This window comes from Drosophila mauritiana, chromosome 3L, assembly GCF_004382145.1.
Source record: "Drosophila mauritiana strain mau12 chromosome 3L, ASM438214v1, whole genome shotgun sequence".
Classification (NCBI taxonomy): Eukaryota; Metazoa; Arthropoda; class Insecta; order Diptera; family Drosophilidae; genus Drosophila; species Drosophila mauritiana.
In genome coordinates this window covers 668,086-687,999 of record NC_046669.1, presented here as the reverse complement: position 1 = coordinate 687,999, position 19,914 = coordinate 668,086, and the positions used below count along the sequence as shown (strand labels likewise).

At 46.1% G+C, this 19,914-nt stretch overlaps 5 protein-coding genes across 6 annotated transcripts; 4 read left to right on the top strand and 1 right to left on the bottom strand.

Moving 5' to 3' along the window:
• Positions 1-196: 196 nt before the first annotated feature.
• Positions 197-2,505, top strand: LOC117139919. 2 transcript variants are annotated; one of them, XM_033302602.1, is made up of 3 exons: positions 197-338; positions 397-510; positions 780-2,505. In XM_033302602.1, the coding sequence occupies exons 2-3, from the start codon at positions 499-501 to the stop codon at positions 2,262-2,264; spliced, it is 1,497 nt and encodes a 498-aa protein (XP_033158493.1). In that variant the 5' UTR covers positions 197-338; positions 397-498; the 3' UTR covers positions 2,265-2,505. The 2 variants fall into 2 exon arrangements, with proteins under 2 accessions (XP_033158493.1, XP_033158492.1); XM_033302601.1 differs by lacking the exons at positions 197-338; positions 397-510 and adding an exon at positions 640-723.
• A 6,631-nt stretch (positions 2,506-9,136) lies between these two features.
• Positions 9,137-15,179, top strand: LOC117139918 (DNA N6-methyl adenine demethylase). The gene is made up of 2 exons (XM_033302600.1): positions 9,137-9,385; positions 13,264-15,179. Exon 2 carries the CDS (start codon positions 13,387-13,389, stop codon positions 14,971-14,973), a length of 1,587 nt encoding a protein of 528 aa, XP_033158491.1. The 5' UTR covers positions 9,137-9,385; positions 13,264-13,386; the 3' UTR covers positions 14,974-15,179.
• Positions 15,180-15,347: 168 nt separating this feature from the next.
• On the top strand, positions 15,348-16,781 carry LOC117139930 (vesicle transport through interaction with t-SNAREs homolog 1A). Its single transcript, XM_033302615.1, has 2 exons — positions 15,348-15,567; positions 15,632-16,781. Exons 1-2 carry the CDS (start codon positions 15,474-15,476, stop codon positions 16,228-16,230), a joined length of 693 nt encoding a protein of 230 aa, XP_033158506.1. The 5' UTR covers positions 15,348-15,473; the 3' UTR covers positions 16,231-16,781.
• On the bottom strand, positions 16,709-17,719 carry LOC117139931 (ras-related protein Rab-11A). The gene is made up of 2 exons (XM_033302616.1): positions 17,455-17,719; positions 16,709-17,309 (listed from the first exon to the last, which is right to left on the bottom strand). Exons 1-2 carry the CDS (start codon positions 17,632-17,634, stop codon positions 16,848-16,850), a joined length of 642 nt encoding a protein of 213 aa, XP_033158507.1. The 5' UTR covers positions 17,635-17,719; the 3' UTR covers positions 16,709-16,847.
• Positions 17,720-18,144: 425 nt separating this feature from the next.
• On the top strand, positions 18,145-19,750 carry LOC117139922 (retinoid-inducible serine carboxypeptidase). Its single transcript, XM_033302605.1, has 4 exons — positions 18,145-18,241; positions 18,318-19,103; positions 19,162-19,347; positions 19,402-19,750. Exons 1-4 carry the CDS (start codon positions 18,190-18,192, stop codon positions 19,695-19,697), a joined length of 1,320 nt encoding a protein of 439 aa, XP_033158496.1. The 5' UTR covers positions 18,145-18,189; the 3' UTR covers positions 19,698-19,750.
• Positions 19,751-19,914: the final 164 nt, after the last annotated feature.

The following is a 19,914-nucleotide window of genomic DNA, read 5'->3' as shown; positions in this document are numbered from 1 at the left end:
TATTTCGGCATATTAAACCAGTTATAGCTGCTTTAGCGAGAGAATATTTACTCTCGATCCGAAAATAAATCCCATACCGCAAACGAATATCAACAGTCGGTTTAGATCGCGAGAGAAAGAGCGGAATGTCTCTCGCAATGATACGGTTTTTCCGCTCCGACAAACGGAGGAGAGTCCAGATCTCCGCACTGTTCGGACAGTATGTTCAGTCATTGATTTGCACTCGCTCTGGCAACTCTGAGCACGTGCGACTGCACATATTTTCTGTTTAATGTGCCTAAAAAACTGCTGTATATTTGTGACAAAGTGTACCCTATTTTTTAAGCTGTGCGACTGAGGTAAGTAAACAGCTCTTCTCTGTATAACAACTAATTCGTTTTACCTTCGTTCTTAAAGGAACAGAATTTTATCGGTCACGTGAGGAGGGGCAGTGAGAGTGGGAGCGAGAGCACGCTAAGAGAGAGTGCAGCACCTGAAAGAGTGAGAGCGGGAGTGGAAATGTACTCTGACGTAAGTATACTTTCGTAGTGAGTAAGTGAGAGTGCAATGCTTCGATTTCAAATTTGTTATCTCTGAGCTAGAATACGCGAGACTCATTTGCGAATAAGATGAGGACATGTTCGTAAATATACATACATATGTACATAAATATGTATGAATGATATATCGCATACAGATAATTTGAGTTCCCAAGGCTATGCACCCTCAGCATCAATAACATATGTAACTAAGCCTAGGAATCGGATTTTACACAGAAATAAACCATGAATCAATTACAGAACGCCCACGAAAACTCGAATGGATCGCATCGCATCCGGAACGTGCTGACTCTGGAGGAGCGCGTGGCTGCCATCCGACAGTACGACATTGTGCCCATGTACAGTAAGATTGCGAGGAACTTCAACTGCAGCTGGGAGCAAATCAAGAGCATTGTGTCCAATCGGGAAGCCATCCTGGAGTTCCACAAGGCCACCAATCGGCTGAGCCAGCCGGCCAATAAGGAAGCCGAGCTGCGCCGGCGCAAGCTGAACTTTCTGGGCCACTGCCTGTATGAGTATATCCAGAGGGCCCAGTTTTACCTCCACAGCGATGTGAACGAGGAGATGATCCGCAACCGTGCAATCGAGTTCCGGGACCTCATGCGAATCGAAGGTTTCGTGCCGAACAAACCGTGGATCAATCACTTCAAGGCCGCCTATAACATAACCCTGTCGAATCGTCAGATCACGATAGTCCGCCGACCACCACGATCTATGGACTTGAGGGACATAATGTCGTACTGTGGACGACACACCTCGATGTCTTGCAGCTTAGCGCCCAGATCGCCGGAACCTACTCTCACTAGCAGTGATCGACCTCTTTATCGCACAAAGACATTGGTCACCACCTCTTGCCAAAATCAAGCCACCTCGGATGAAGTGCACCTGCGTAGAAAGCGAAAGTTAGCGTTCCTGGAGAAGTGCGTTTATGAGTATATCCAGCGATCACAGTTGGTTCGCCAGGGTCGTCTTGACCTAGACAATTTGCGCTTTGTGGCCATTAGTTTGAGGGACATCCTCAAGATCGACTCCTTCTTTCCCGACAAAGTTTGGTTGAAGCACTTTAAGAGTCGCTATAACTTTAATTTCACGGTGGGAGTTCAGGTGACGAACCGCCGCTTGCCGCTTTCCCTGGACCTACGAGATATAGTCAGTTATTGCGGCCGGAATGAACACAAGATCACTCTGGACCACAAGAAAACGCAGGAAGAACTGAGCCAGAGCAACAAGACAGACTTGGACCAATTCCCACAGGTGGAACCAAAACCCGAAGAATCTGAGCACGAAGAAGACGATGATTGCGTGGCCATTGAAGTGCCTCCCGAGCTAATAGAAATAAAGGATGATGAGGATGAGCATAATGAGGATGAGCATAATGAGGATTTGCCAGAAAGGGCTACTAAACGAAAATCAGAAGAGAACGGCGGCCCAATGCCCTGTGGCTTGAAGATTCAGAAGATTCAATCGCTCAATGAGGCATTGCCTGAGGAGAATGCGGAACTACTGCCAGCCAATAGTCCCGGTCATTATTCAGAGACCAGCGATGAGGCAAATCTGCCGCGCTGCGTAGAGAGCTACAGGGACGCACTGCGTCTACTGAAGCCCCTGGAGGAATTCGTCCTAATGGAGGAGAACTATCGAGCCATTGGCCTGCTCACGCAGCTGGAGAAGATCTTTGAGTCAGCTGCGAAAAAGAGTGAGGAAATGGACAAATCCATAGAATAAGTACCAAACCAAAAAGGTGTGCCTTAGTTTATAAGTATATTTAGATCTTTGAGTACCCTCTGCAGGGTATAAGATAGGCTTTATGAAAACTGCGTTATTTCGCTAAAAATGTGGATTTATTTGTAAGCGAACAAACTAACTATTCGTAAATATTCGTATATCATATACAAGTTTCAAACTCGCATATAAAATGTATATAATTATTAAGTAATTGTTGCTGAATAACATGTTTCAAAACGAATCCGTTTACCCACCGTTCACTTAAATGGTAATAGGGATTGACATTGTCAAGGTGATGCACCCTTATAGCTGTTCTTAAGACGCTCATGGCACGGCTTTGACCAGGTTTCCAAGCTATATGGCAACTTTCCACTCGCCCCAGCGAGACTAACAATCAGCGCTGAAACTTTACGTTCGTCCTCTAAAACTTTACGCGATGTGGGATGAGACTGAACGAGTCCGAATGACCTGCAGCGAAGTTGAAGTTGAACGTGCGTGGAACAGAAGCTCCGGAAGTGGGCAGATGGAGAGGGAGCACCGTAGGTGCTACATCAATTCTAGATGGGAGTACAGCCGGAGGTGGGCGGCGAAGGGCGAAGGGCGAAGTCCGAAGGGCTGAGGATATATGGGGGAAGCGGATGAGAGCAGCGCAGCATCCCGGTGAGGGACCTTGCGGTGCCAGAAGGTGGACACTCACAATCACACTCGCACCTACAGATTGCAGAGCATATAAGTGCACTGAAAGAAACTTGCTGGTTTTGTTATATAGTATTTAATGTAAATGTAAATACCGGTTAGCTACTTTATGAGTTGTGAAGTTGCTAAGTCAAGACATGACGAAAATATATAGAAAATGTATTTAGTATCTTTGGTCTCAGTGTCGATTGAGGGCGCTACGATTACACAACCGGGTCTATGGAGCGTTGGATACGCCACATCGCCATTGCTACATCGCCATCCGTTCCGGTTGCGGCAAAGTTTCGCCATACGATGGCAACCCTCCTGGGCAGCAGAAGCTGAAGCAGGAGCTTCAGGACTTTCGTTTCAAGGATTTCCGACCGACGTCGTCAGACTCGACTGACGGCGACGGCTTGAATATAGCACTCTTACAGGCGGAAAACCTACGAGTGTAGGGTTAGGTGCTCGGGGGGCTCCCCGATAAAGGTAGAACGCGAAGAAGCAGCAACATCAATGCAAACACAACAACTTTGGCTCAGGTTTCTGCCACACGGCTGCGCCCCAAAACAAAATTGAAACCCCAGCGCGTTAAGAGCTCTGACATAAAACCCTGAAAGCGGAATTGCCGTTGAGGGATATACGACGAGCAAGAGGACAGACTATATATACCACTTTCAGCTCTTCAGCTCCCTCAACCTCAACCTCATCCTCATCCTCGTCGTCGTCCTCTTGTGCCGCTTCTTCTTTTTCCCTCGAGTAGCTGGGGTTCGGCATATATAGTACGGCATAGTACATATGCCAATCGCAGGACTGAGAGGATGTGAGGCCGAAGGGCATGTAAAATGTCCAATTGGGTACAGTTGACGTGGGTTTCGCCGGTCAGGGGCTTATGATGTTGCACAACTGTTTGTGATCGGTGGATGAATAAAAATTTAAAGGAAGGGACGTGCGAACCACCAAGTGTGTCATGATCCAAATTATACCAATACCGAGGGTACTTCATACATATGTACATATTTCGTTGTATGAAACCTCGTAGCTTACCACAATTTCAATTGGAAGTTGCATAGATTTGAGTGCGCTTTTATTCCTTGCTCTTTATAAGAATATCTTAATACGTAGCATTTTATTAGGATTATAAATGTTTGAGCTCCGGGGCCTATTCTATTTATGGCGTTTATATAGCGCTGCTGGTGTAACTTTTTTATTGCGTCGGAATCTTCGAGTCCCACTGGTTCCACGCGCTTTTCTCACCCACAAGGGTGGCTCATTGGGATTGGCGATTGGCTCCCCAAACTTTATGAAGGTAATTTTATCTTTTATATGTATATGGAAAACTTTTCATTGTCAAATCCAGGACAGCTGGGGAATATGGCTATTTTGCTAATTTTAAAACGCTGCATAATACCCTTTATTTCTACACAAGGGACTCTTTTCGATATCTAATGTTTCATTAGAAATGTTATGAAATTAAATCGCTTATTTACCTTTACTGTATTTTTATTTGTCACCTAACTCGATGAGTAATCTTTAGTAATCTTTAAAGATCGTTCGATATGCCGTTGAAGTTGTCATGGGAAAGGAACAAAAGCCAATTACCTGGCTCATCATCATCGCCCCGATATCCATTAGCATCCTGTAAATGCATGCCATTTCATTTATTTACTTTGGCTGGCGGTTAGTTGCGTATATAGTATTGATTCTTTCATCATACCGAACTCACCCAATCGACCCCTTTAATCGCCAAACATACAAACGATGCCATAATCGTTTCCATTGTACACCAAATACGAATGGCTCGCCAAAACTGTAGACCCCGGCTCAAGAGCGACTCTACGAATACCCGTTCATCTAGAGTGCAGATATATGTAGCTATATATATTTGTTTCGAGCGGAAAACGTGAGAACCGACTGAATGTGATGGCGATGGCGATGGTGGCGAAACAAGTCTGGTGCTCTAGTCTCTGGTTCTGCTACTCAGCTTTATACCCCGTACTTCTTATTTGGGTTGTCGGTGCGGCATAAGCCTCTTGGGCTTTGGAGGCTGCTGCAGACGATGACGACGATGAGGATGAGGATGATGACGATGATGATGATGGCCCTTGAGCCGAGACTCTGGAGGTTCTGACGATAATGACGATGGGCCCTCAGCTTTCTGTCATGCGCCGCTCCAACGTAGCGAGTTCGTTTCTTATACTCGCACATCGTCTTTCCTCGCTTCCTTGCCACACAGCCTTCGATAGATGGTTATCTATCTGAACTGTGCAGGAGATGACGAGCGGATTCGAACTAGGGTACCAAAGAGGGTATCCTTTCTGACGCCCTTTCCCTGCGAACATCCGAAAATATCTTTCAGGCTGACGGTTCCGACAACGACATGTATTGGATTTCATTTGGGTTAGCTTTTGGGTTGAACGAATCGATTTGCCATTTTTTTTATATTTTTTTTTTTAAGTGAATTGTTCAGTTTTTGCGCATGTTTGCATTGCAAGAGATGACAATCCTAAATTTTTGTGTACAATTCTATTAATTACTACTTATACCGCCACTCTAAATTGTAATCTTTGTGCGAACTTACAGCCTTAAACTTTTATATATTATAATATATTGCATTAAATAAAAAATATATTTAAATTCGCATATATTTTAAAGTCTCGCTTTCCGAACTGATTTTTCCAATATCCAGTTCCCACCACCACAGTGCAAATGGAGCGATATTACACCACCCATGTAGTTCAGGGCATCACACGAGATGTTAAACCCCGATATGGAAATGGCAATAAACTCGTAGTAGCGACGGCAATGAGCTCACATCATATGAACGGCGAGGGGGATCGGATTCGGAATCGGGATTGGGATTACCAACAGCAGAGGCGACTTCGCTAACAAGAGGGCGGTGCCATGGAATCGTGAGTACGGCGAGGGAAGCGGGCAAGGGAACTGGCAACTGGAGTGGCAGGAGGCACAAAGGAAATTACTAGGAAAAATTCAGGTCCCTATGGTGCTTTTGGGTGCGACAGTCGTCGCATAGACACTCGCGAACTTACACACATACAGTCCTGCATATATAGCAAAAGATAATCAGGGAAGCCGACTGAACGACCGACGGACGCTGCTGGCGGACATCACATATAGATTATAGCGCGCACAATGGAGAACGAGCAGAAGATGGGGCGATACCAGTGGAGATATGCACATACCTTCGGTCGAGGGACCAAAACGGAGCACTGAGACCCAAACTGAACCTCCAACTGGCATGGCATCGGAATCCAGCGAGGAACAAGGGCCAAGGCCCGGACCTAATCAAAAAAGGTAATGGCAAATACTATCTCGGGTCGTGGCAGCGATTTCACAATGCTCACTGTGTCCCGAGGGATGAGGAGCTAGGTTCAATATAATACATAACCATAATAAATTCCATGGCTAAATCCCCGCATCTCTCCAGAAAAAGGTCATAATAGATGAGCTTAGTGGAGCTCAGGGCGAGTGGGCGCTCCTCCCACTTACAGTGGAGCAAAACTATTGAACTTACAATTAATTGTACAATACAATGTTTTCTATATCAAAAGTCCATATTCCAATACGAGTATTAGAGTAGATTTGAATTTGAATCAATTTATAATCAATTTGAATAATTGAATAATAAATATTCAAATTTTAAGAATATTTGTATCCATTGAATTTACAAATTCTTGAATATTTTTCATTTTAATTTTATTTTTGTATTAAAGATTTATAATACTTCTATCAATTTGCATATAAAATGAATAGTTCAAGGAGCCAAACGGATCCTAAACTTAAAAGACTATTAAATCCAATGTCCCTCTAGTTAAAGAACATTCCTCTTGCGATTTATAGATGTTCGAATGCTTATACATCGCTGTGCCATTCAAAATGTGTGAGCTCGAGGGTGGGTGCTTGTAGGGTTCCTGGCTCATCGCAATCACTTCGGACTCGAATTCGGAGTCATGAAATGGCAAAAGGAAAGGTCATTTTCTTCGATGCTCCAGCTCGTTGTGTAAAGGTTGCCAAGGGCTTTTACCCCCTGCGACTGCCACCGGCACCGCCGCCCTCGCCGCCACTGCAAAAAAGCATTCGTAGAAAAGTTTCCTTGGCTGGTCAGCAGCGGATAGCTGCTGGAATATACTATAATAGAGTCGAGTCATCGTCAAGCATCCGAGCATCCGAGGAAGCGAAAACCCGGAGTCCCCAAGCGGCAGGCCACCCAGAACCCACCCATTAGGCACCACCCGCCGCAGAGGTTGATGCTGTGGTTTTATACCTTTTCCAATACTTTTCCTTATATATGTACATTGTACACACACCTAATATATACTAGCCGGATATATGCTATGTGTGCGATTTCCCACCACCGAAACAAAATCGCATCGAGATGGAAGGGAACCGACCGAAAAATACGAACCCAAACTGAGCGTTATCCATTTATATCTTCGAATTGTATTAACTCTAATCCATCAAACGCTTTCGTCAAAATGGTTTCAGCTCTGCCGACGCCCAAGCTATTTAGTCCCAATCTCAAACCCAATCACCTGCCAAACCGGGCAGCGATACTTCAAGTTACAGCTACGAGTATATGTACAAGATACAGATACACATGGCCACGGCATCTCGGCTTCCCAGCATCTCTGAGATTTGAGTGTGTGTGTTTTGGCCAGGAATGGATTTTCTATACGTTCGCCTAAACTTTTATATACATATCACAGTTGCGGATGTGTGTCTCCAATGCCTATAATGCGAATGTCCCAAGAACCCGATTCCGACTTCAAACCAAGCAGCTCAGCATCACGACTCGCTTATATGGAGTATCCATAGGAAAACTTGTTTAAATTGGCCCGATGCCAAACGAAAACTAAATCTTACAAGACCCACAATTTGGGTGGACCAACATATGGCCTTAGTTGACAGATCCATTAGCCGAGATACGTGGATCCCATAGATAGAGATTTGAAAATGTTGGTCTAGTTATTCATAACTTAGGGATTAAGTGACTGAAGAACATTTTTCCGAAAGCGATCAAGAAGATCGATCACAAAAGTGTTTGGGTCCACCTTAATATTTGGCCTAACCCCGAATATTGTCGAATCGAAAAAGTCGATAATAGTACCCAAATATAGGTATAATTACCATCGTTTGTGTGCGGCCATACATCCCCACGATAGATATATCTGCCCCAGGCATATAGATACCGGAATTCCAAGCGAGTTTCGTCAGACCCAAAACCGAAACCACTCATTCACCTCAAAAGAGATACAGATACACACGAACACGGCGGGATGGCGAGTTTGGGTAACAAGGAGGCAGTTTCCATGGCGAGCTCTACGTAAGCCCGAAAACCCGAAAAACCCATCAGAGAGCTATATACAGTACAAGCGCCCCAGACTGAAGCCGTAAACGCACCCCAAAGGTAGGACGAGATGACAGGTTGGGCTTCGGATTGAGATTCCGATTCGGATACAGGTTCGGCCGTTGGGTTCGGGCTGGATTCACAGTTCGGGTCTTCGGGCATATATCGCCGACGGCGGACGGACTAGACGCCCAACAACTGACACCACCCCCGTTCAGTCTGGCGATTCCACGTTCAGTCGCCTGGTATTTGCCTGTTTGTTTTTCACGTCTTGCGCCAACGCCAGCGTCGACTGCGGCGCGCCTTGCGGAGCAGAGCTGATTGTCTGGCTATTTTCTGGCAATACATCACAAGCTAGGTCTAAAAATACCTCAGGGGATAGGTTTCCAGAAAGTATGCTAAGATTTTAAAAAAATTATTTGTGCTACCAAACATAATATGAATGATTACTGTAAGATTACTTTGTGGCATAATTGATATCTCTCTATTGAGCGGACACGCATAGTCGCGGACAACATAAATTCTGTAATTAATACTACTAGACTTACTTCGAAAGAAGCTAATAGAGCATCCCTATTGTGGCAAACTGACGAACATTTAATTTGCCTTGGAGGATTCAGCTAGCACCACAACACTGTTGGCATCTCAGCTCGAGGGGTTCTTGGCATCGAGCCGTCCTTGCCGCCGTTTCTTTGCTTCTTCGGCCGCTGTTGCTGCGCTGCCTCTGCCTCTGCCGCTTCGCTGCCAGCGCCTTAGGTTTTTGGTTTGGCATGGCTTGTTTGGGATTAAATATTTCCTATAGATGGGAAAACGAGTCGGTCGGGGTCGTTCGTCGAGTCGTGGCTGTTGGCTGTAGCTGTAGCTGTAGCTGTAGCGATGATGATGTCGCTAGTTTCAGTTTCGTACACTCTGTGTTGAACGTTCGTTGGCGGCGGTTCACGCATCGCGTCCGCAGATTTTGCGCCGAGTTCCCGAGTGGTTCGAAATACCATAGATACCATACCATAGAGACCTGGATTTATAGACTCTGATTTGTGGCTATATCTGAACGCATTCGCGTTACACGGAGACACTGGATGTGAGTGGAGTCCACTGTGCGGATGAGTGATATTCATGATTTAAGTAACTGCGATGTGTGCTTGTTTGGGTAGTGTAAACAAACGGGGTCCTGAGATTCAGTCGCGTCGCTGCCAACGCCTCTTTGTTATTGTTTTGGTGTGTTCGCAATTAAAAAAGCCGCATTTGCATGTGCGTGTGAGTTTGCTGTGTGCGTGCCTTTGAAAAAAACCCGCTTTTGTTTTTATTTCAGTTCCTTAGACGGCGCGGCGTCAGTGGGGTTTGTTTTGGTTTTGGTTTTTGTTTTGCATTTGCCTTTTTGTTTTCGCTGCTTTTTGCGTGGGTGTGATAAGAGTACATTGCCCGCTGATTTGGCGCCAATTGAATAAACGTGCTTCTCGGGAGAGAGTCCTTGAATCGGCCAAGGACAATTGGCAATCGGAGTGGGCGTGCTGGTGGTCGGAAGTGGGTGCTCTTGGCTTAAATGGGGCATGACTAATAAGTAAAGCTGCTCGTTGAAAGCTATTTTATTGAATTAGCAGTGGTCCTGTGTATAATAAGTGCTTATTCGGATAAACGGTGTGCATTAGATGGAATGGACATTACTACAATAGTAAGCCACCTACTAAAAGCTACATTTAAAGATTTAGAACATTATTTTTCGAATAAACCACCACCTACGCCATATACAAATATTAATTGTGGAATAACAGCAAAGCCAATCTCTTTCACTCGGCAACTTAAATTCAACTACAATCTATTGTATTATACTGTTAGCCATTTGCCATCCATATCTCACTTAAATGACCTCATAGACATAAAATCGAGATACAAACAAACAGCGAATATGTGGCCAGCATAGACATAGTCTGTTTCTTTATTCCCATGAGTATATCTTCCCCCTCAAATCTGTAGGAACTCACAAACACAGACACACCACAGAAATCCGAAATTCGAATCATGGCATGCCATGCCATATAACATCCCATCCATTTATGCGCTGCTGCTAAACCTAAAGCAGCCCAAAAAGGTCCGACCAAACCAAACCACCTTGAGATATAAGATAAATAAGTTAACTGATGCCAGGCCGAAGCCCAAGAAAGACGAAAACCAATCGCAAAATTACCTGACATCGTGAACCGAACCGAGTGAAACCCAAAACTACCAGCTTAATCCCCAGTGCGGCGGAATTCGGGACGGGGAAATACTTACTTTTATATATAGAGTATACTTTGCTCTAGAGCGTGGACGAAAGGGCGCGAGGCAGAAAGAGGGCATGGCATGTAGGTAGAACGTCTAAACGAACCAACCGAGCCAAAAAACCGAACCGAAAACCAAACTTCCTAGGCGAACAATGGCTGGAGATACTGCGATACCGAGATACAAAAGATATGTGGCCAACAAAGGGAACCTGGGTTCGTTTTGGGAACTGGAACTGCAATTGGGATTGGGGCTCAGACTCAGACTCAGACTCAGGCCCAGGCCCAGGCCCAGACCCGGAATGGAGCATCATCTTGATGGCTCCGATGATAATGACGCTGCACGAAATTTCACGAAGAAGAACCCAGGAGCTAAGGCAGCCCAATCGACATAGGCAGCCATTAGGGTGAATCTGTGGGAGGAGAGGGGGCGTCCGAATCGGAATCTGCAGGCTCGGGGAAGGTGCAGGAGGACCTGCACGGGGAATCCCCCCGGGGACTGGCGAGGGACAACTCTCGAGGCGATTAAGATAAAGTGCCAATCGATATAAGGGAAAGAAAGGCAAGAACTGAACGGGCGAACTGAACTGAGCGAGCTGAGATGTCGAGATACTCGTACTTGGAGCTACATCCACGTCCAACGTCCGCATTCGATGCTCTGTATATATGCACAGGCCCCGCCACAAATATAGTAGCGGCAAAAGGGCATATTATTACATACTCTACTCAATATATATAAGATCAAAAAATTATGTATATAATGTACAGTAATTGTAATCAAGATTTTTTATTTTTCGAAACCCACCGCTATTGCCTTGGCCGCTGCTGTGGATATATAGCCATACTCAGAGTCTGAGCCATAGCCATACCCATGGCAATAGCCATAGCCATAGCCTGGGCCATAGAGAGCGACATAAAAGGAAATATAAAACCATTTATAAAGCGAGTCAGTCAGGGGAGATTTGAATTGGAATTGATGGTGTAGTGCACTCGACTGCGTCGTGGTGTGCGTACGGATACACACACAGATACGCACATACACAGGGCCAAGACATAGACGAAGCGCAGTCGCGTTGTGTGTGTGTGTCAAGGTGCGAGCATAAGATATATCTTCAAGATGGAGAAGTGGAAGGGTTCTTGGGTTTGGGTTTGGGTTCCTTCGGTTCGACTGAGTTTGGATTTCTCGGGCAGGGAAACTTTGACGCTGGCAGCGCTGCTGCCAAGAAGTTTCCGGCACAAAAACTTTGCTCGAGCAGAGCGAACAGCTGCCCGAGGCACGACACAGGGACGGGAATCGAGTTGGAATCTGCCTGATAGAGCTATGGAACAGTGAGCAACCCCTAAGCTGGCCGAGAGATAAGATTCGATTCCGTAAATCCATGTCAACAACTTGGGCAGCGCTTGGTTGCGTGGTAACCACCAGACGTAATGTCGAATCCATCCCTTGGGAATGAGCCATTCGTATCTATTAAATTCTCTAATGGGAGGAACAATTGATTGTATTTTATTATTAGCAAATCTATGTTGATCCCGAGATTAACCAGCCCTAGTTCTTAGATATTACATTTAATTTAATCAATACAATCCTTACTTTCTTTACCTTTATATTTAAGTTACCTGGGAGGAATAGCAAATGTACTCAAAAATACGGCTTTAAACCAAGATACTGACTTAAATCCAAGACATTAATCGGACATGCTTGTGAGATTAGGTCATTTCGATCTCCCGGGATCTGTGTTAATCCAAAGACCGGCTCTGAGTCAGGCAGGTGGGTTCCGTTTTGTGACTCAGCCGAGGTGCACTGGTCTATATCTACTTCGCTACTCTTTGGGCGTACGAAAAGGGGCGCGACCAAAGTCGTTCGAATTAGGCAGGCATCTCTGTGAATCTCCAGCGGTGTGTATCTGAGCGATACAAAATACAAGTCACAAGTGGGTGTGTGTTTGCTCCGATATGGTTTTCTAGCGGTATGGCTTTGGTTCTGGTTTTTCGGGGGCTGTATTGATTTCCGAAGGCGTATGCAGCGCCTACAATTATAACTTGTATAGTTTTCGTAAGTGTGTGTATATGTATCTTTATCTTTTGGTTTTGTCGCTGTATCTTTAAATTCTCTAGAGTGGTCATGCCATTGGCAGATGCTCTATAGAGGTTTCGAGGTTGTTCCTATATACTGTGATATAATTTTTTATGATTATGTATTGCTTGCCATTATTTCGATGACTCATGTCATCTGTTGTACGTCCCAAGAGATAGACACTAGCTCGTTCGATGAATTCATTTTACATTTGTTTAGTTGTCCTTCTAGAGTTGCTGATTCATTGGTTTGTTGTAAATATCTGTGTTCTGGGAAAACACGATCTCAATCGGGGAATTTACTCGTGTTAATCATTAATCTATTCTTGTTTGCCAAACTCGTATACGTTTAAAACTGAAATATGTACAAAACTTCAATCGCATTGCAATATGGAAATCGTGGGCTCAATTGCACTAAGAAAATTCAAATGCAGACACTTGTTGCAAAGTGCGCCATGGAAAAGGGTCAAAGGATGCCAGACCTCATGTCCTAGCCCAGGCCTTGCCACACCCCCTTAACTTTGGTGGTAACTTGAAAACGCGGCCAAGAAGAAACACAAAATATCGCAGATACTTAAATTGAAGTTAAATAGCCAGCTTACTAATGTGTGCAAAAACTCTCTTGCAGATTCCAGTGGATTTGTTTTAATTTCATTTACATTTCGTGGCCTGGCGAAGCGTGAGCAACGCCAGCACTCCAGCATTTAAGATTCGGGGCCAACAGCAATTCCATCCGCATCCGCAGGTCGAGATGCCGACCATCCGGCGGTGCTGCATCATCGGATGCCTGTCCAATTCGCGCCAGCACCCGAGTATGCAGTTCTTTGCGTTTCCCCGGCCGGAGAACCCCTTCCACAAGCTGTGGAAGGAGGCGTGCCACGCCTCCCTAAGGCGAATTGTGCCCTTCAAGAAGCCGGTGGTGTGTGCCCTGCACTTTGACCCCAGTGTGCTGGGCGGCAGGCGACTGCAGTCGAATGCGCTGCCCACCCTGCGCTTGGAGGTTCCCTCCAACCTGGAGGCCGTTGAGCAGCAGGCCATGGTGGAGGAGATCGAGAGGAGCCGAAAGTGCGCCTACATCAACGCAGTGGTATACGAGTGGCTAGTAAGGGCCAATATCAATCCCCAGCTGCGAGGTAGCATTACCCACGGAATGATCAAGGACAAGGCGGAGAATGCCCGACAGGTTATAGGAAGCACATCCTTTATAGCAGACAATCGCTGGTTAAACCGTTTCCGAGAGACTCATCTTCAAGGCTTTGCCCAAAAACTAGCCAGCAACCAGTTGAAGCCACTAGGATCCTCCCTGTGGATCCCGGACATCGTACAGGACCTAGCACATCTCTTTCCGCCCGCGAGCGCTGAAAGAGTGGCCAAACTGGAGGAGATGCCCGAGCAGTACATGACCTACATGCAGCAGTACGGAGAATACGAAGAAGATGATGACAGTATGGATGTAAAGGAGCAGAGCTATCAGGGACAACAGCAGCAGCAACAGCAGCACTTTGCCCTCCAGCAGCAACATCTGCAACAGCAGCAGCATCAAATGGGCCACCCATGGCCCCCGTTTCCAGGACATCCCGGACATCCTACTCCGCACCCCGGGTTCGCCAGCTTCAACGACTTTTATTTCGAGCGGCATCAGCAGCAAATGCAACAGCAACTCCAGCAGCAGCAGCAGATGCAGCAGTTTCCACCCACTATGCCACCTCAAAGGGAACCCTTTCAGCCCCAATTGCCGCCAAATGTTCCTCCGCAGCGGGCCAGTCCCTTCCAGCCCGTTCAGTTGGCCAAGAGACCCAAAATGGAGTCACCGGATGACGACGAAGTGCAAGAGATTAACTCAGCGGTGACCTCACCACCATATCCACTAGCAGAATCAACCTTAACCAGCAAGCACAGTCGAAGTTCCAGTCCCAACGAGCAGAACAACAATAATAGCGGGGGAAGAGACAGTGCCAGCAGCAAGGAGAACGCCCCCAAGGGAGGCGGAGCAAGTGGCAAATCCACGCCTGCCCTTTCCTCCAAGGGAAAGGACTCACCTGCACCAGCTCGAGCTGCGTCCACCAAACCCGCCTCTGCTCCCGCCTCGCCGAAAAAGATCCCCAATGGATCCAGCTCCTCCGGCAGCCAAACTAATGGACACACATCCCCAGACTCCGAGGATAAGAAGGCTTTATGCATGCTGAAGGAGTTGGAAAGCTACCACCAGGCCTTGGAGTACCTAAAACCGCTGGAGGACTTCGTGCTCTTCAAGGAAAACTTTCGGGCTATTGGCTTGCTGTCCCAGTTGGAACTGGTGCTCCGAAAGGGGGACAAGGCCACACTGGTCGAGGGTTAAGAGTATCCTAATCGCGGACCAGGACAGCACAAAACACAAATGTGATGAACAGTGTACATATGTATCAAGTAGTATTATTGAATCGTACTACCGCCAAAACAGTTTTTTGGGTTAACAAAGAATCTCCACTCGCATAAAGCTGAACCTAATTATTTAATTTATTAATTACTCTAAGTACAATAAAATGGAATTTATAAAATATTATATATGTTTGTGTTTTCTTTACGTATTTAATACGGAAGATGGTTTAAAAATATCTGAACTCTTAAGAAAAAGTCGTAGTCCTTGAAGTTGGCAGTTTTTTTACATGAGTATGGCAACGCTGAGTCCAAATCAGAGTGACCACAGTATTTACGGATTGCAATATTACTATTTACCTCATGACTCGGTCACACTTGGTCAATGTTTACTTCTTTTCTCCGATCAATCTGTAATTTTCGCGAACTAAAACGAAACAAATACCATACGCAACTGAATAAGGAAGAATAAAAACCGCACAAATGTCGCTTCTGGAGCAATACGAACAACAATACGCCACGTTAATAGCAGAAATAACGGCCCATATTGGACGCCTGCAGCAGCAAAACAACAATAGTGAGTGCGATGATTGTCCATGGATTGTCCATTATGGTGATTACCATTTGTCCATTTACCCCAGACGAGCGTCATGATTTGTGCAACAAGATCGACTCCAGTTTGCCCGAGGCTCAGGAATTGCTGGAGCAGATGGGTCTGGAGGTGAGGGAGCTGAATCCTGGACTGCGGAGCAGCTTCAACGGAAAGTTGCAGGTTGCCCAGGCGGAACTGAAACGCCTGCAGGCGGAGTACAGGATGACCAAGGACAAACAGCGCTCCCAAGCTAACACATTTACCACTCTAGACTTGGGTGACAGCTATGAGGATGTGTCCATAAGCACAGATCAACGCCAACGCCTCTTGGACAACTCGGAACGGATTGAACGGACGGGCAACAGGTTAACCGAAGGGTACAGAGTGGCCTTGGAGACGGAGCAACTGGGCGCCCAGGTCCTAAATGATCTGCACCACCAAAGAGAAACTCTACAGGGAGCCAGGGCTCGACTTCGAGAAACCAACGCCGAGCTAGGAAGAGCTTCCCGCACTCTGAATACCATGATGTTAAGAGCCCTGCGAGAGAAGGTGGTCTTGTATGGAGTGGGTGTCTGCTTTGTGGTGGCCGTGGGCGTCAGTCTTTACCTGACCTTCGCACCCAGTTCCAGCAGCTCCGTTTCGTCGTAGTTATTTTAGCTAGCAAACCAATAGCCAATGATCTTAGCCCAAATTCAAATGGTATAGAAGCCTGTCCATTCCAATTTCGTGTGTTGATTATTTATTGTTTAGCATATTTTATTTTTACGAGATATTCTGTGGAAGCAAGCTGAAGATTACGCACTAATCTATATACGAGAGGATGGGGTATTACGTGAATAAGAGTCGAAGCTTAGTGTAGTTATCTGCGGTCAAGTGAGGAATTATCGATGTCTATATATTTTGTTGTCCTTTTACCTTTAAGATTATTTTGACCTTCTTGTTAATCGATGGAATTCGTATTACTTTTTATTTCTTACCGCAGATTTCTAACCTATCCCTCCCTATCCATCCTAGCTTACGTGTACAAAGTTTAAGTGGTTAATGTTTGGCGCCTGGTTAATAGAAACTAATCCTACTCTATGACTCGTGTTCGCATTCGGGACGTATTTTTCGTAAAAATTCGAAATGAACATGCATGTATCTAAAAATCATAACATAGCCAAGAGCTATCAATAAATAAAGGAAACAGTAAAAATGCATCTCTGCATGAGCATTGAGCCTGGCGGGGATGAGGGTTCCTAGCCGAACTCAATGTTCCCCAACTGCTAGCAGCCGCAGGAGGAGGCGTCCTCCTCGTTGGTCGCCGCACTGCTGCTCGAAGTGTCCACCTGGAAGCTCTTGTGCTCCAGTGCCTGCAGTTCCATTTTGGAGCGATTGGCATGGACCAGTTGCCTGGAGATGTCCCGGAACATCTCCTCCACACCGGCGCCGCTGCGACAGGAGGTCTTGTACGTGGCACTGATCAGTGAGTGGCATTGCTCGCAGAAGGCCTCCACTTCCTCGTCGCTGACCTCTGGTTCCCTGCCCTCTAGATCGCTCTTATTGCCGCAGATAAAGATTTTAGCATTCTCTGCATAAGTCACAATGTCCAGCAAGTGCTGCGACAGCGAGTGGAACGAGGCGGCGTTGTCCAAAGCAAAGACCAGTATGGCTCCCTCGGCGAACTTGTAGTACGAGGATGTGACCGAGGCCACACGCTCCATGCCACCGGTGTCCCAGAGTTGTAGCTGCCAAAGAAGACGGTGTATAATTGTGTGACAATGCAATAAGTTGTAAGTCTGAAAAAATGTGGCTTTCGTCTAGACATTAAGCCAAAGAGCTTAAGGATTCATATCTCAGCTATCACGGCCTATTTAAGGTTCCCGAGCCCACCTTGATCTGCTTTTCATTCACACTGTATTCCCTATCGATGTGGTCCAATCCCAACGTGGATTTCCTGTCCGTATCCGTAACGAAGGTGTTGGTAGCGAAGCGCCGGAACAGGGAGCTCTTGCCCACTCCGTAGTCTCCGCACAGGATCACCTTCTGTTTGGGTATGCGCATCGTGGCCATGGCTGTGATCGCTCGATTAATCCAAAATTAATCCAATTATGATATTATTTTGCACCTGCAGACACAAAGGCGACAACAACAGTGCGACAACAGCTGTTTGTGCAAAAACAACCAACCTCGCAGAGTTGCCAGCCATTTGAAAGCTATCGATGACCGATAATTCGAGTTATCTCATCGAATTCAAATGGTCTTATCAGTTGAGATTCACATTTGGTTTTAGTTTAGGCGAAACAATGCCACCCATTAATAATATATTATATTGTAAATCAATCTTGAAAAAGGTATTATTTATACAGAATGTTATCGTTTTAACAATAGTAGTACCTAAATTTTTAACGGGGAATGCCATACCCTATCATAAGCAGATATTCAACATCATGTTAAAACTGAATACGCAAATTCAAATATGATTATAATTCCTCCTCTAAATGATTGAAAGAACCAGATCGATAGAAGTTATCATATTTGAAAAACTATTATCTGATGCCAAGTTCTGCTGATAGTGATGTACCCGTTAAATAAGCCCGTGCACTTCAGTATAACTTCCAGTTGAAAATGTCGATTTGGTTGGTAGCACTCCTGGCGTTGTTCGCCGCCTTGGCGCACGGTAAGAATCGTAAATCAAGCGCTATCTCTGAAATGGAAATGTGGTAATCTTGAAATGAACAAATGTCAAATCCTAGGGAAACCCGGGTATGGGCCCGGAGAGCAGGACTGGGGCTACGTAGATGTGCGTCCCGGTGCCCACATGTTCTACTGGCTGTACTACACCACCGCCAATGTTTCGAGCTATACCGAAAGACCATTAGCCATTTGGCTCCAAGGAGGTCCTGGTGCCTCTTCGACGGGGTATGGAAACTTTGAAGAACTTGGGCCCGTCGATTTGTACGGAGATTGGCGCAGCTGGACCTGGGTGAAGGACATGAATGTCCTCTTCATAGACAACCCCGTAGGCAGTGGTTTTAGCTACGTGGACAACACGGCCTATTACACGGCCACCAATAAGGAGATCGCTCTAGACTTGGTTGAGCTGATGAAGGGATTCTATACCCTGCACCCGGAGTTCGAGGAGGTGCCGCTGCATATATTCTGCGAGAGCTACGGTGGAAAGATGGCGCCAGAGTTTGCCCTCGAACTGTACTACGCCAAGGAGCGTGGTGAGGTCAAGAGCAACCTTACATCGGTCGCTTTGGGGGATCCATGGACCTCGCCCATCGACTCCGTGCTCGCATGGGGACCTTTTCTCAGAGAAATGGGAATCGTGGACCACGCGGGATACAATGCCATTCAGGAGGCGGCGAACTTTACGGCTCAGTTGGTGGAGGAGGAGCGATGGATTCAGGCCACCTATCAGTGGGGCAACACCCAGTGGGAGGTGATGAAAGCCTCCAAGGGCGTGGACTTCTACAACGTGCTGAAGGAGACAAAGGGTGGTCTCTACCAGAGAGCAAAGGCCTTGACCTCCGAAGGTGAACCAAACACTTCGATACTAAGCGACTATTTACAAACCATGACATTTCCCTGCAGAACGTCTGTATCGCACCATGGTGAAATACGATATTGATGAGGATCGAACCAAGTTACTGGAGGATCTGATGCGGGGCCCGGTGGCGGAAACCCTGGGTATACCTTCGAATGTCGTCTGGGGATCGCAGAGTGGGACCACCTTTGACATCCACAGAACGGACTTCATGAAGCCAGTCATCCACATTGGTAGGGATACTGTTTCTTATATAACGAAAAGGTCTGACATCTATTGAATGACAGTGAACGAATTGCTAGAGAAGACTCCTCTGAAGGTCGGCGTATTCTCCGGTGGCCTGGATTTGATTTGCGCCACACCGGGTACCGTCAACTGGATAGCCAAGCTGGACTGGAGCCGAAGGGACGAGTATCTGGCTGCTCCACGCAACGCCATCACGGTGGACCGCATCTTGGAGGGCTATCAAAAGACGGGCGGTAACTTCACCATGTTCTGGATCAACCGAAGTGGTCACATGGCTCCGGCGGACAACCCTGCGGCTATGAGTCATGTACTTCGAGAGTTTACTTCATTTGGGTAAATTCATTAAAATTGAATTATAATAAACTCAGTATGCAAGACAGTTGTATACTATATTGGTCTAAAAACAGAGCAGTGTTTTACTTAAAGTATAATGTAAATCGTATTGGGTTTTTTGGTTATAGGAGCTGGGGAGGTAATCTTATTTTTTTGTCTGGTCTTTAAAAAGCAATGGCCGGAATTGATGCATATATGATTCTATGAACACCTACAAATCT